Source organism: Cebus imitator, unplaced genomic scaffold (assembly GCF_001604975.1).
Source record: "Cebus imitator isolate Cc_AM_T3 unplaced genomic scaffold, Cebus_imitator-1.0 Scaffold356, whole genome shotgun sequence".
NCBI classification, from domain to species: domain Eukaryota; kingdom Metazoa; phylum Chordata; class Mammalia; order Primates; family Cebidae; genus Cebus; species Cebus imitator.
This window is the reverse complement of record NW_016107671.1, coordinates 2,088,384-2,104,699: the sequence shown is the minus strand read 5'-3', so window position 1 is coordinate 2,104,699 and position 16,316 is coordinate 2,088,384. Positions and strand designations below refer to the sequence as shown.

General features: G+C 41.0%; 2 protein-coding genes across 5 annotated transcripts; one reads left to right on the top strand and one right to left on the bottom strand.

Moving 5' to 3' along the window:
- The first annotated feature begins 4,491 nt into the window (after nt 1–4,491).
- Nucleotides 4,492–16,307, top strand: ZNF260 (zinc finger protein 260). 4 transcript variants are annotated; one of them, XR_005196581.1, is made up of 3 exons: nt 4,492–4,942; nt 8,064–8,289; nt 9,855–9,889. XR_005196581.1 is itself a non-coding variant. In XM_017506504.2 (3 exons), the coding sequence occupies exon 3, from the start codon at nt 14,748–14,750 to the stop codon at nt 15,984–15,986; it is 1,239 nt and encodes a 412-aa protein (XP_017361993.1). In that variant the 5' UTR covers nt 4,492–4,942; nt 8,064–8,266; nt 14,294–14,747; the 3' UTR covers nt 15,987–16,307. The 4 variants fall into 4 exon arrangements, 3 of the variants coding, with proteins under 3 accessions (XP_017361993.1, XP_017361992.1, XP_017361994.1); XM_017506504.2 differs by lacking the exon at nt 9,855–9,889 and adding an exon at nt 14,294–16,307 and having other exon boundaries at nt 8,064–8,266; XM_017506503.2 differs by lacking the exon at nt 9,855–9,889 and adding an exon at nt 14,294–16,307.
- On the bottom strand, nt 11,208–11,668 carry LOC119467951 (small nuclear ribonucleoprotein G-like). Its single transcript, XM_037730617.1, has one exon. It carries the CDS (start codon nt 11,573–11,575, stop codon nt 11,273–11,275), a length of 303 nt encoding a protein of 100 aa, XP_037586545.1. The 5' UTR covers nt 11,576–11,668; the 3' UTR covers nt 11,208–11,272.
- Nucleotides 16,308–16,316: the final 9 nt, after the last annotated feature.

The following is a 16,316-nucleotide window of genomic DNA, read 5'->3' as shown; positions in this document are numbered from 1 at the left end:
AAAAAAAAAAAAAAAAAAGAATCAAAATCTTGTAATTTACTTTCTTCTTCACTTTACTATTGTCACTGAATTCCTATAGTTACTCCCATTAAGTCAGGGCAGGTAATAATCCCCACTGAAGAGAGACGGAATTTCACTGTGGGACTAGTACAGAGGAGCAAAAAAGTTCAAGAAGAGAAGTTAGAGGCTCTCACCATAGACTTGGGGCCCAGTGCACCAAGAAAAACACTGTTCAAGTCTAAAGAAATTCAGATGGAGAGGCTATAGATTCATTCAATGGCATTGGGGAAATGGATCCTCATCTTGATTTTTGCTTTTCGGACTCCAGAAAATACCCAGATGATTTAATTCTACTCAGACCACTAAGTCTTTATCTTCAGAAAATATTACCATTCATCTATTACCTACCACTATACCCTCCAATTTTTTTTTTTTTTTAAAGATGGGGTTTCACCATGAGGGCCAGGCTGGTCTTGAACTCTTTGACCTCACGTGATCCACCCACCTCGGCCTCCCAAAGTGCTAGGATTATAGGCGTGAGCCACTGTGCCCAGCATACCCTCCAATTTTTATGTATGTGTCTTAACATGAAAGGATAATTCATCTGATAATCATTAGAAGGACTCAAACTGAAGATTTCGTAAGCTATTTTATCCACCTTCTTTAGGAAATAAACTATAGGTGTCTGCCATGCCAACAGTCCTCTTCTGGGGAAAGTGGCCCTATCAGGTACAATCTACATGTTTATTTGGGTTTGCCTGTGCATCAACTCTAACTAACTGAATTACTCAACTCAGAAACCTGTGTCATTTTTCATTCTTTCTTCTCTTACTACCTATAACCCTTCAGCAAGTTCTGACATTTTCCCTCTAATTATATCTAAAAACCTTCTATTTCTCTCCATCTCAACTATAAACAACGCCTCTAGGCCATCATTTTCTTTTTGTTGGGTACTACAATTGCCTTTTATTTTTTAATCTTTTCTTTCCTTGGGTACTACAATTGCCTTTTTTTAATCTCTTTTAATCTCCCTACTTCCAATCTTATCTGCTGCTTTGTGTTTAAAGTAGCCAAAATAATAAGGCTTACCAAAAACGTAGTTGAACTTTTCTTAAAGTTTAATTAAAATAATCATTTAAATGTGAGAAAAACTGGTTATCAATATTTTATTCTTTTTTTTTTTTTGGGACAGTGTTTCGCTCTTGTTACCCAGGCTGGAGTGCAATGGCGCGATCTTGGCTCACTGCAACCTCCGCCTCCTGGGTTCAGGCGATTCTCCTGCCTCAGCTTCCTGAGTAGCTGGGATTACAGGCACGCGCCACCATGCCCAGCTAATGTTTTGTATTTTTAGTAGAGACGGGGTTTCACCGTGTTGACCAGGATGGTCTCGATCTGTTGACCTCGTGATCCACCCGCCTCGGCCTCCCAAAGTGCTGGGATTACAGGCTTGAGCCACCGCGCCCGGCCTTATTTTATTCTTTAGATATAGAAACTTAATAAAGAATCAATGAAAATGAACAGTAACAGTGAATATCTTTCACCTTGTCAAAAGTCCTGAGGATGATGAAGAACTCATACCCAGTTTCAAGAATATCGGCTTATAATACATCTTCCCTACCCAGAGCTAGAGTTAACACAAAGTAATCTCAGAGAGGAACAGAAACCTATGGCTATCTGGGCACGTTTCCTCTGTGCAACCAAAAAGAAACTAAGGAGCACTGCTATCATTTATCAACTACTTACTATTCTTTCATTAATCAAATATTTACTGAGAGCCAACTATGTGCTAGCCATTGTAAATGCTGAAGATGGAACAACGAAACAAAAAGACAAGTCCCTTCTTTCGCAAGGTTGAGTCTACTCACAACGAAGAAAATTAAAGTGCAACTAGACATTTCATGCAGAGACAGGTGGAATACACATATTTTCTAATCAAACTGCTTTCACACAACAAATGCAACTTAAAATCCTCTATTTTCATGTACTATGACATTGTAAATGCTCATCCCCCTCCTTCCATTATAAATGCATGGTTATGGCCAGGCATGGAGGCTCATGCCTGTAATCCCAGCACTTTGGGAGGCCAAGGTGGGCAGATCACCTAAAGTCAGGAGTCTGAGACCAGCTTGGCAAACATGGTGAAACCTAGTCTCTACTAAAAATACAAAAAGTAGCTGGGAGTGGTGGTGCATGCCTGTAGTCTCCACTACTCAGGAGGCTGAGGCAGAAGAATCGCTTGAACCCAGGAGGCAGAGGTTGCAATGAGCTGAGATGGCACAACTGCACTCCAGACTGGGCAACAGAGCAAGACTCCGTCTCAAAAACAAAACAAAAATGCATGGGGCTGGGTGCAGTGGCTCACGCCTGTATTCCCAGCACTTTTGGAGGCTGAGGCAGGCGGATCACAAGGTCAGGAGTTCAAGACCAGCCTGGCCAATACGGTGAAACCTCATCTCTACTAAAAACACAAAAATTCCCGGGGCGTGGTGATGCGCACCTGTAGTCCCAGCTACTCAGGAGGCCGAGGCAGGAAAATCACTTGAACCTGGGAGGCAGAGGTTATAGTGAGCTGAGATCATGCCACTGCATTCCGGCCTGGGTGACAGAACGAGACACTGTCTCAAAAGGAAAAAAAAATGTATGGTTATGAGATGGCTGATCCACATGTAGCACGATACCACATTCCAGACAGAAAGTGGGAAAAGAATGCATGCCCACTGAACCTGCCCCACCCCATCCCCACACTTTTAAAGAACTGCCTGAGCAATTGGGCGTAGTGGCTCATGCCTGTAACCCCACCGCTTTGGGAGGCCGAGGTGGGTGGATCACCTGAGGTCAGGAGTTCGAGACCAGCCTGGCCAACATGGTGAAACCCTGTCTCTACTAAAAATACAAAATCAGCCAGATATGGTGGCAGGTGCCTGTAATCCAGCTACTCAGTCTGAGGCTGAGGCAGGAGAATTGCTTGAACCCCAGGAGGTGGAGGTTGCAGTGAGCCGAGATTGCACCACTGCACACCAACCTGGGCAACAGTGAGACTCCATCTCAAACAAACAAACAAACAAACACACAGAACTGTCTGAGAAGCCCAATCTAAGAACTTTTACTTACATCAACAGAGGAAGCTAGAACATGTAGAGTTTGTTTGTTGTTGTTGTTTTGTTTTTTATTTCAGCAGGGCAAACAAACAATATTAGGACTTTTATAGCAATAAAGAAGGGAACTGATATTGGGTTGGCCCATACGTGGCAAAACAACAGCATCTACAATATATTCTCAAATATCTTCCAATTATGCAGGAAGTTAAAGTATCACTTAAATGAAAACATTAGATACATGTCGATATGTGCATATACAAGTGTATATATTTGTATGTATATGCATATATATCTATATATGTATATAGGAGTATATAGGAAAAACCAAACTGTGCATACAAGATGAACTGAACCATTTACTACATTAATAAGAGAAAATTAGGAAGATATTTCCAAAGAGAAACAGAAGATTCCAAGTTACCAGATAAATCCTTTTGGGCATTTGCTAAGGAAAAAAAAATCACGTCTTGGAAAAATAGAGACAACTTCAAGGCACCTTAAACATGGCTTTTAGATATCAGAATCATTATTTCCTCTCCTCTGGGGAACCTCTCTTGGAGGGCAGAAACGGGAAAGGAGACAATACACCTCCCCTGGGGCCCAAATGACAACTCCAGGAGTTTACTCTGCGTTCCCCTCCCCCTGCCACGGAAGGGCTTTCAGAAAACTGTGGCTACCAATTCAAACTCAGTGTCATAGAAAACTGTCCTTTACTATCACGGGACTGAGCTATTTTCTGCTCTCACATATGACTTCGTGTGACATTTGGTCAGACACAGAGTCTCAACTCCAGGCACACACAGTGCTTCACTCACATACCCGCCACTGGACACAAAGTCAAAAGCACTCACCCTCCATGCTCCCACACAGGGACACAGAGTCACAAGCACACAAGTACAAAGCTCCCTCTATCTGCACACAGACGAACATATTGGTCACAGAGTCACAATCACACACCCACCGCGGGCAGGCAGTCACAGCAAACCACACCCTCACACACAGTTACACAGTCACACATTAACAGTCCTAACACAGGGACTCACGGGATACCCGCAGAATCCTCCCCACATCCGCACACACGGTGTCATACATAGTCACAATAACACATACACAGTGCCAGAATATACTGTCACAAAAATTACAATTTCACAACCGCCCTTCCTCGGCCCGTTCCGCCTGAAGAGACTTAATACTCAGTCTCAACCCCCGCACCCGGTTCTAGACGCTTCACCTCCAGCCTCCTACGGACTCAGTAGTCTCCAAATCGACCTACTCAGAGCCGAGCACCTAAGTCTCGTGCACTTCTCCACAGAGCCGCGGGCGTCACGGGGGCAGGGGCCGAGGGCCCGGTACCTTCTGGGAAATGTAGTTCAGCGCCACGCCCGCGATGAGCAAGATGGCACCCCGTTTGAGCCCAGCCAAAAGCATTGTTACCCTCATTCCCGAACCGTGCCTGAGAGTCTCCTGGGGTTCCTGGCTTAGTATCGCACCATGGCTCCTACATGAAGTCCACACAGCATCTTTAAGCTGATCTTAACACTTGCGACACAACACTACCCTCTCCCAGGGGTAGCGTAAACTAAGACTCGGCCTTTCCCTCCTGCCAGGAAGACAATCCCCACAAGCTCTGGCAAAGGAAAGAAACTTCGCGCGAAAAGCTGACTCAAACCGCTGAACCTTCTGGGAATTGTAGTCCACCCTCAAAAGAGTGGCACGGTGGACGGACCAACGTCCGGTTCTGAGCCCGGGCCTGACCGAGCCCAGGGGACCTCTGGGAGCGCTGCCCACCGAAGGAGTGCGCAGGCGCCGACTCTCCGGCTCGCCATGGTGGTCTTTGTCTGCTGGTGAGTTGGGTTTCGGCTCTGTGGGACTCGGCTTTCTGGACGCTGTAACGGGCCAGGGACGGTGAATGGGAGGATTTGCTGTGCCTGCGACGGGGCTGGGGAATGTGAAGGGGAGGAATCGTCTCCTGTGATGTGCGGTGATCAGAGCTTGTGTGACTGGGGCAGGCGTACAGTAGGAAGCGGGTGGGGTGACCGAGGGTGTGAGGCGGAGGTGAGGGTTACAGAGTTAGTAAGAAACTGGTTCCAAGTTTGTGAGGATGGACGGATGGCTTTGTAGGTAGTAACCTCTAAGCCTCACTTTTCTTATTTCTAAAATTATAAGGATGCGTTTTCTGGAAAATAGGAAAGGGAAAAGGCTAAGGAATTGAGCGGGTAAGTAATTTTAAACGTGATTTTTATGTAAAAGCAGACCTGTTGTGGAGTAGAAAACAAAATCAGCGTTACCTTTCCATTATTTTTTTAAAGAGGAAAGATTTCCGAAAAACTTGTTACTGGATTCCTGTACACCCAGTAGGCATTGACTTTTCTTAATACTTTGGAGAAACTTTGGTGCGGTTGCTTAGAGAAACCCTAAACTAATGAATATCTTTAAGAGGTAGTTTCCACTAGTGCAGACAGCACAGAATTGGAAAGCTAATTGTCCTGCCTTTAGCGCAGAGGTCAAGAAACTCCCTAATTCGTCTAGGAGGGCAGCAATCTGACTTCTAATTTAATCAGGTTTTCCCAGCCTTTTGTAAATATAGGGGAAATTTTTTTCTTCTATGTACAAAGATACAAGTATTCTGTCTTCAAGTATCTTGTCACGCTCATGCTTAACATATGTTTCAATAAAATAAAAAAGTAAAGTAACAGGTTTTGAAATATACAAAAAAAGTAAAAGATACAAAGAAGACAGGACTTAGTTTCTGCTTTTTTCTTAACTATTGGTGTTTCTAAGTTTCTGGCCTTGATCGTCTTTTCACCTGTAAGTACTCCTATCGGCCACAACATTTCACTGCCATGGCTTCATCTGACACAGATGACTAATAAATGTCTCTTTCTATCGCAGGCTTGTCCTGAGCACCTGATCCTTATTATTCCAACTGCCCAGTGTGCAGTCCACCTGGAAGTTGCATAGGAACTTCAAGCCCTTTATGTTTAAAATGTCAAACTGAGGGCCGGGCGCGGTGGCTCACGCCTGTAATCCCAGCACTTTGGGAGGATGAGGCGAGTGGATCACGAGGTCAAGAGATCAAGACCATCTTGGTCAACACGGTGAAACCCCGTCTCTACTAAAAATACAAAAAATCAGCTGGGCATGCTGGCGTGTGCCTATAATCCCAGCTACTCAGGAGGCTGAGGCAGGAGAATTGCCTGAACCCAGGAGGCAGAGGTTGCGGTGACCCAAGATCGCGCCATTGCACTCCAGCCTGGGTAACAAGAGCAAAACTCCGTCTCAAAAAATAAAATAAAATAAAATGTCGTACTGATAGCTCCTTCTTCCTGCACTCTGCCTCCATCTATTTCCCCTCTTTACCTGTTTCAGCAATTCATAGCACTGTCTAGCCAGGTTCTAAGGCTCTTACATCTTAGAGAAAGCTTCTGAGTAAGTTTGAGCCTTTCATTTATCATATCCCATTACAAATTGTTAACCAAGCATTATCAGTACACATAATCACAAATGTATACGTTTGCTGAATCAGTGAAAGAGCATACAGTCAGCGCTATGTATATGTAGGTTCTGCCTCCATGGATTGAACAAACCATGAATCAGAAATGTTGTTAAGCTTGCAATGGTTATGTCTGTACTGAACATGTACAGACTTTTTTTTCTTGTCATGATTCCCTAAACAATACAGTATAACAACTATTTGCAAGGCATTTACATTGTATTAGGTATTATAAATAATCTGGAGATGACTTAAAGTATATGGGAGGATGTGCATAGGTTATATATATACTTCCGTATACTTTATTTTTATTTTTTTGAGATGGAGTCTCACTGTCACCCAGGCTGAAGTACAGTAGAGCAATCTCTGCCCACTGCAGCCTCCACCTCCCAGGTTCAAGCGAGTCTTCTGCCTCAGCCTCCCAAGTAGCAGGGGTACAGATGCGTGCCATCATGCCCAGCTAATTTTTGTATTTTTAGTAGAGATGGGGTTTCACCTTATTGTCCAGGCTGGTTTCGAACTCCTGATCTCAGGTGGTCTGCCCACCTCAGCCTCCAAAAGTTCAGGTATTACAGGTGTGAGCCACTGCACCTGGCCTCATATACTTTAAATGAGCATCTGCAAAATTTTGGTATCTACAGTGATCCTGGAACCAATCCCCTGTGATATCAAGAGAAGACTATTATTATAGGACACTTACTATATTTAACTTCTCCTGGTTAACCTAAGTAAAATATTAGTCCTCTAAATTTTTTTAGAGCTCTGACTTATAAATAACATCAGAATAACTTCCTGTATTTTTTCCATATTACTCAAGATTGATTACTTCATATTTATGAGAAAAGTCTTGTTATGGGGAAAATGATATTCAAAAATGTGGCTTGAATCAGGAGCAAGGTCACAAGTGACACCTGCTCAAATGAACCTGTACAGGTTGTGAGTGTGGATAACTCTGGCATCTTAGTCTCTCATAGTTTCTCTGTAAATCCCATAATAAGGTCCCATCTGTCTCTCATTTTTGAAATGTGTAGAGCTTTTTTTTTTTCCTTCTCTGAGGCACAGTCTCCCTCTGTCTCTTAGGCTGGAGTGCAGTGGCTTGACCTTGGCTCACTGAAACCTCTGCCTCCTGGTTTCAAATGATTCTCCTGCCTCAGCCTCCCGAGTAGCTGGGATTACAGGTGCCCATCACCACGCCTGGCTAATTTTTGTATTTTTAGTAGAGACTAAACGAGGTTTTACCACATTGTCCAGGCTGGTCTCAGACTCCTGACCTCAGGTGATCCGCTTGCCTCAGCCTCCCAAAGTGCTGAGATTACAGGTGTGAGCTACCATGCCCAGCCATTGAAATGTGTAGAGCTTTTGAATAGCATAATGGGTCTGGCCTGAGATGCTATGTACAAATACTCTTTTTTCCATTTGCTCACATGTAGGTCAAAGCCAAAGAGTCATCATTACTTTGTTCTTTTTCACAGGCCTGCTTCCTTGTACATCCGCAGGAGCTGCAAAACCTCTAACAGCTCTAAGGGCTCTGCCGGAATTCTGGGATGCTGCTTTGTTCCCCAACCATAACATCCACGTCCAGTGTCATATTTCAGTTCGCAAGTTTAAAGTCAGCACTTAAAACAAGAACAGCAATGGATGATTGAGAAAGAAATGTAAAGAAGGTACTCTTTATGTGAGTAAGCGAGAACCTGGCAGGTATGAATGGGATTAAAGGCTTATTATAGTTATTCAATGAGAGTTTGCAGCCTCTGAGTTTTTTTGTTTGTCTTTTTGAGCCTTTGTCTTTTAGAGTGACTATTGCTGGGAATTCTTTAGATACCTAAATGACATTTCCAGACCTTCTTCCTGACCTTCTTTCTCCCTGAATCTATACATCCCTTTTATCAGATTCTAGAGGACTGATTGCTCTTCTAAACTCTATTCTGGATGCCAGTCACTCTACATCATTTACAGCATCAATTTTATGATTTTTTACGGCCTCAATTTCACTTTTCTTCCTTTCACTAATACTTTCCATTTTTCACTTTTCCCTGTATGCCTAGACGCATTTCCTTAAGCATTCAGTCCTTCATAGATCTGTTAGCTTTCAAAAACTGGCATGTAAGTTCTTTCTTTAAAACGTAATCATTCTATGTGCAACTATTATGTATCAATAAAAAAATATTTCAAAAACTAGCAAGTAGATGCTTTTCTTTACAATTTAACTTTCTAGCATTCTTCCTCCTTCCATTGTTATATTCCTCAGAATTGAATTTTGCTTTCTTACTCTTATTTTCTGTTGTCTTCCTACCCCCAGCCATCATAGTCCAACACTATGTTACCTCCTGCTTTTTAACAATATTGCAGGCTTGGGAATTAGTGCTGATTTCCTATTAGTTCATTTCCCTGTTAATTTTAAAAAGAAATAATACTATTATTATCAAAGTTTAATATGTATGCTTGATAGAAAATTAAAATAATTGGGTATGTCTCTTCATTCCTGGCCTTCAGTTCCCTGTTTCCCAGAAATAGCCACTGTTAGCAGTGTCTGCTGTATGCTTCTAAATGTTTGTGTTTTATTTTTCTTGTTGTTTTTTAGAGTCTCGCTGTGTTGCCCAGGCTGGAGTGCAGTGGTGCGATCTTGGCTCACTACAACTTCTGCCTCCCGGTTCAAGCAATACTCCTGCCTCAGCCTTGAGTAACTGGGACTATAGGCATGTGCCACCACGCCTGGCTAATTTTTGTATTTTTAGTAGAGATGAGGTTTCACCATGTTGGTCAGGCTGGTCTCAATTCCTGACCTCAGATGATCCACCCAACTCAGCCTCCCAAAGTGTTGGTATTACAGGTGTGAGGCACTGTGCCCAGCTGATTGTCTTTATGAGTACACAAAAAGGCTCTCAGGTACAGCAGTGACATGATTTGACTGTGAGAAGATTGCTGTGGCTGCTGTGTTGAGAATTGTAAAGAGTTAGTAAGACTGGTATGGAGGCTGTTAAATAATCCAGGAAGACATGTGGCTTAGACCTTGGTGGTCACAGTGAGGATTGTCCAAAACAGCCAGTAAGTTACAAGGTTGTAAAGAGTGTAATCTTTTTTTTTTTTTTTTTTTTTTGAGACGGAGTTTCGCTCTTGTTACCCAGGCTGGAGTGCAATGGCGCGATCTCGGCTCACCGCAACCTCCGCCTCCTGGGTTCAGGCAATTCTCCTGCCTCAGCCTCCTGAGTAGCTGGGATTACAGGCACGCGCCACCATGCCCAGCTAATTTTTTGTATTTTTAGTAGAGACGGGGTTTCACCATGTTGACCAGGATGGTCTCGATCTCTTGACCTCATGATCCACCCGCCTCGGCCTCCCAAAGTGCTGGGATTACAGGCTTGAGCCACCACGCCCGGCCATAAAGAGTGTAATCTGACAGAAAGAAAAGTGTTGTTTGAGCAATGAGAAGAATGAGATTGCTATTTAAAGAGATGAGAAGAATTTGAGAGGAATTGGTTTGGGCCTGAAGCAAAAGCTTGAATAGGGCAGGGTACGTTAGATCACTATTAGATATCCAAGTGGAAATGTTGAGTAGTCAGTTGGATATTTGAATCAGTTACTGAGGAGAGAGGTCCAAGCTGGTGATTAATATTTGTTAGGCATCTCAGATTCATGATATGTAAAGCAATGACACAGACTAAGAAGTGCGCTTATCACGGTAAAGCTAAGTGCCTATAATAAACCTCAAAATGTACCAGATTAAGGAATGCAGGAATGGGTTTCTTGGTCATACGTGGTGAGTAGTCCAGATTAGCATGCTAACTTTGGTGTTTGTGGTCCCTGAAGGATGTGGATTCCTCGCAGGTTCTCTCTTTATTATCTGGTTGTGGTTGGAGCTGGATCAACAATGCATCCTGGTGTCAGCCAGATAGAAGATGGAGGAATTGCTCCTCTAGGACAGGAGTTCAGGAAACTTTTTCTATAAAGAGCCAGGTAGTAAATATTTAAGTCTTTATAGGTTATAGGATCTCCATTGCAGCTACTCAACTCAAGCGTTACACTGTGAAAGTAGTCATGGAGAAGAAAATAAATAAACGTGACCATGTAAAACTCTTAGTTTGCCAACCCTTGTTTTAACAAGTCAGTATTTACACAGAATATAATTAAGAGTTTGCTTGCCATTAGAGCATTTTGATTACATTTTGAAAGTACTTTTTGTTTTATTTTTTGAGACAATCTTGCTCTCTCACTCACGCTGGAGTGCAGTGGCACAATCTTGGCTCACTGCAACCTGTGCCTCCCAAGTTCAAGCAGTTCTCCTGTCTCAGCCTCCCAGGTAGCTGCAATTTACAGGTGCCTGCCACCATGCTTGGCTAATTTTTCTATTTTTAGTAGAGACGGCATTTCACCATGTTGGCGCGGCTGGTCTTGAACTCCTGACCTTAAATGATCTGCCTGCCTCATCTTCCCCGAGTGCTGGGATTACAGACATGTGCCACTCCACCTGAAAATATTTTTTAAACATGAGAATATTTAATTTTCTTAGATTCTGAGAATATTTTTTAAATATTAAATAAAATATTAAAAAATATTTTTTGACTATTACAAAAGTTTATTTAGCAAAAAGTCTAATATGAAAAATGTACATGACCTAATTTTTACATCATAGAACAGGCCCTATGGAGAGAGGACATGGGTTTCTCCGCTAAACAGCCATTATTTATACTCGTTCCAAGGCTTCTAACATGATGATACTATTTCCTCGTATTACCACCATTCCAATATTGTTCTGTTGTCCGCTAGTCGCCATCTCCACACATTCAGCTATCACAAGATTCATAAAGGGATCAAATCTCCGCAGTATTCCTTGGACATGTCTGCCACCATTTAATTTCAGTGATAACTTCTTTTCCATAAATTTTTTCAACTCGGGAGGGTGAGCTTTGCTCATGATGGCTACTCCGCGGGCACACAGAGGCCAAAAAATATTTTTTAAACATGAGATAAATGTTGAAATAACCATTTTACTTGGTATTCTGATGACATTTTCTAGTTCAGTTCAGCATTGTCATTTACAGTGTTAAAAATTCAATTCTGATAAGTATGTATGAAGGAGATAGGGTTTTAATTACAAAGAAGTTGTAATTTTTAACTTTTTGGGGTTGTTTGGAATATAGTAGCATAAGTGATGATCTATTATGCATAATACCAATTTTCATAAATTTTAAAAAAGTAATTGGAAAACATAAATAATAATACCATTATCTAATCAAAGTTTAGTAAAATTCGCATACTAAGCCATCTACACCTTGGGCTTAAGGGAGCAAGAGCTCTATTTTTTTTCTTCTTCTTCTTCTTTATTTATTTTATTTCATTTATTTATTTAAAAAAATTTTTTTTGAGACAGAGTCTCACTCTGTCCCCAGGCTGGAATGCAGTGGTGCAATCTCAGCTCACTGCAACCTTCGCCTCCCAGGTTCCAGTGATTCCCCTGCGTCAGCCTCCTGAGTAGCTGGGATTACAGGTGCCTGCCACCATGCCCAGCTAATTTTTTATATTTTTAGTAGAGACAGGGTTTTACCATGTTGGCCAAGTTGGGATCTTTTTAAATGGAATGTTCTTTGTACTCTGTGGGCCTGTTAAGTATGTAGACTCATGATTTATAATTCTGGGAAGTGTTCTTTATTAGTTCTTTGAAAATGTCCTACATTCATTTTTCTTCATACTTTCTTTGGAACTGCTTTAGTAAATGTTGAGCCTTCTGGATTCTTCCAGTAACCCACTAATGTTCCAATCATTACACTCTTTCTTTCTCCCTTTCTTCTTCCAGTCTTCCTTTTTTTATTCTAGGAGATTTTCTAGACTGACTTTCTCGCAACATATTGAATTTGTAAGATCAATATCATATTGTTTATTTCTAAAACATTTCTTTATAGAACACTTAATATTTCATCACAGTGATAATAGTAATCTCCTAGCTTTCCAAGATATTAATTGTAATGTTATATGTGTGAGTTTTTCTGCTCTTTGCCTTGTATTTTGTTTGATCTAGCTTTTATGTTAGGGCTTTCATCAAATGTTTTCTGATCTTTAGCTCTACATTAATTTGTACATAAGTGGGGCTTGTGAAATGCTCGTTTTCACTGTGCAGCAATCACTAATACAGATGTGTTGCTTTCGATGATTCCAAATGTTAGTATCTGTAGGTGTTCTCATGGTCTTCTCATTTTTTTCAGTAAACAATTCTTCCATCATCTGATACCTAGCAACCACCAGCATTCTCGGAATCTAACAGAAGAGACTCTATTACATGTATAAATTTTATTCATTCTTCTCTTCTTACTATGATGCTCTCATCTACTTTGGTCATCACTAAATTTGGAGCTGCTTGGTTTTGTGTGGATGATAAACTTCATATTTCTGTCCAGCTAGGAGAGTTCAGTCATTACCTGGTCCTTTCACAGTCATTTTATAAGCCCTGCCTTCCACTCTTGCCCAATCTCTCTGTTGATAGAGCCTATCTGTTAATATCTGTGTTACAAACGTGTGTAGGGGCACCTACATCTGCTGGCTTTTCTTTAAACCACTCAGTTCTGCTGTTAATTTACAGTTCTCTATTTGCTTTCTTTCCAAAATTTCCTAAGACTTTTTTTTAAGAGACAAGGTCATACTCTGTCACCTAGTCTGGATTGCTGTGGCATGATCATAGCATCCTGCAGCCTCAGACTCCTGGGCTCAAGCGATCCTCCTGCTTGAACCTCCCAGGTAACTAAGACTACAGGTGTCTGCTACCATACCTGCCTAATTTTTTAAATTTTTGTAGAGATAAGGCCTCACTGTGCTGCTTAGGCTGATCTCAAACTCATGGCCTCAAATAATCCTCCTGCCTTGGCCTCCCAAAGTGCTGGGATTACAGGAATGAGCCACTATCTCTTGCCCTCGTAATACTTTTTGTCCACTGATGTCTTCTTAACCTTTTTGTTCTTGTAAGTATGTGCCCCTCTTCACTGTTTTACTGTCATTTTAATGATGTTTTAGGAAGACATAGAAACAAGCACCTTATTTAAACTTTCCTGTTCATTTTATTTATGCCCTGTCTTCCTAGGCTCTCTCAGTCTTTTAAGTATTTGTCCTTTCCTCCTGTTTCTCACCTATTTACGTTTTAAAGACCAAGACCAAGTCTTGCTCTGTCACTCAGGCCGTGGCACAATCATAGCTTATTGCAGTCTTTAAATCCTGGGCTCAAGGAATCTGCCCACCTTAACCTCCTGAGGACTACAGGAGGACTACAGGCTAGTTTTTAAATTTTTTATGGAGACAGGAGTCTCACTCTTTTACCCAGGCTATTCTCAAACTCCTGGCCTCAAGCAATTTTCCTGCCTCATGCTTCAGAAGTGCTGGGATTATAGGTGTGAACCACCACACCTGGACTTGTTTTCTCCCATTTTACTGATTTAGGAAGTGGGCTGGGTTACATTTAAAAGCAGTTAAAATTATACATACCTAGGAACGTCATTTGTATTTGAACTTTATACTGAGAGACTAGGCTTGGATAAAGAATCTATTTTACAATAACACATTTCTGAAATTATATTAATAATGGGAAACTTCACAGGTGTTAGTGATGTTATGTTGATGACAGTGATAACCTAATTTATTGAATGCTTTTTACATGCCAAGCACTATATATTATGTATGTATTATTTTTTTCAATGATGATTTTTTTTGTAATTCCTTTTAGAAGAAGCCTGGGAAGTTTATAAAGAGATAAAGACGCAACATGAAAGACTTGTAAGTTAAGTCTCATCTTTTTCTGAAAATACAGACTGAGGAAAAATTTAGGAAACGTATTTCCTCTGAACACAGTCTTTGATTATTCAAGACTACCCTTCTGTGTATGGGACTCAGTTTAAAAGAGTTTGAAACATAACTTATACACAATTTATACTTAAATATGAGAGAAGTTCTATAAGAACCATCAAGAATATAAAGAGATGTTCTATTTTATCCCTTTTTGTAATCATCTCATCTCAGGGTAATCAATGTGAGAAAAATCTTTATTCATAAATTTAACTTTGTTAGATACCTGAGAATTAATATCAAAAACACACCATATGAATTTAGTGAATGTGGGAAAACTTTCATCCTTATTACATCTTATTTGGTACTAGGGAAATCTGATTAAATTCACATTCATGAAAGGAATGTTGGAAAGTCTTCAGCATGAATCAGATCTCCTTCAGCATGATCAAATTCATAGTGGAGAGAAACCTTATGAATGTAATGAATGTAGAAAAACCTTTAGCCTGAAGCAAAACTTCCTAGAACATAAGAAAATGCATACTGGAGAGAAATCTCATGAATGCACTGAATGTGGTAAAGTGTTCTCTCGAGTCTCATCCCTTACCCTGCACCTCAGAAGTCACACAGGGAAGAAAGCATATAAATGTAATAAATGTGGAAAAGCCTTCAGCCAGAAGGAAAACTTCCTTTCTCATCAGAAACATCATACTGGAGAGAAACCTTATGAATGTGGAAAAGTTTCTATTCAGATGCCAACCCTCATCAGACACCAGAAAAATCATACAGGAACCAAACCCTATGCATGTAAGGAATGTGGCAAAGCGTTTAACAGCAGAGCGTATCTCACTGAGCATGAGAAAATTCATACTGGAGAAAAACCATTTGAATGTAATCAGTGTGGAAGAGCCTTCAGCCAGAAGCAATACCTCATTAAACATCAGAACATCCACACTGGAAAGAAGCCCTTTAAGTGTAGTGAGTGTGGAAAAGCTTTTAGCCAGAAGGAAAACCTTATTATACATCAGAGAATCCATACCGGAGAGAAACCTTATGAATGTAAAGGGTGTGGGAAAGCTTTCATTCAGAAGTCAAGCCTCATTAGACACCAGAGAAGCCACACAGGAGAGAAACCTTATACATGTAAGGAATGTGGGAAAGCCTTCAGTGGCAAATCAAATCTCACTGAGCATGAGAAAATTCATATTGGAGAGAAACCCTACAAATGTAATGAATGTGGAACAATCTTCAGGCAGAAGCAATACCTCATTAAACATCACAATATTCATACAGGAGAGAAACCCTATGAATGTAATAAATGTGGAAAAGCCTTCTCTCGAATCACATCACTTATTGTACATGTAAGAATTCATACGGGTGATAAGCCTTATGAGTGTAAGGTCTGTGGGAAAGCCTTCTGTCAAAGCTCATCTCTTACTGTGCATATGAGAAGCCATACAGGTGAGAAACCCTACGGTTGTAATGAATGTGGGAAAGCCTTTTCTCAGTTCTCAACTCTTGCTCTGCATATGAGAATCCATACTGGCGAAAAACCTTATCAGTGTAGTGAATGTGGGAAAGCTTTCAGCCAAAAGTCACATCACATTAGACACCAGAGAATTCATACCCATTAAAGTTCTCTATGAATGCCTTGGATTTAGCAAAACGTTCAGCAGATTTTACACTGAATAGTGTATTGGAAAATTCATTTTACATTAAAGTGACATGAATGTGGGAAGTCCAGCAGCAATTCAAAACTTAAATACTGTGATGTCTATTAAGTATTATAAAGAAAACCTGTACCCCCAAAACTCCCACAACAAGCATTATTGATGCTCTACTTCTAGGAGTATTCTCATTGAAGTTAGATTTAGTCATGTACACTACTTACTGTGTTCCTGGAAGGCCTACCAGATGCATTAAGAAATAGATATGAGACCGGGCATGGTGGCTCACGCCTGTAA

What these genes read in the sequence shown, in the direction of transcription:
- LOC119467951 (XM_037730617.1), bottom strand. Translation starts at nt 11,575, where the DNA reads ATGGTTATTTCAACATTTATCTCATGTTTAAAAAATATTTTTTGGCCT.
- ZNF260 (XM_017506504.2), top strand. Translation starts at nt 14,748, where the DNA reads ATGAAAGGAATGTTGGAAAGTCTTCAGCATGAATCAGATCTCCTTCAG.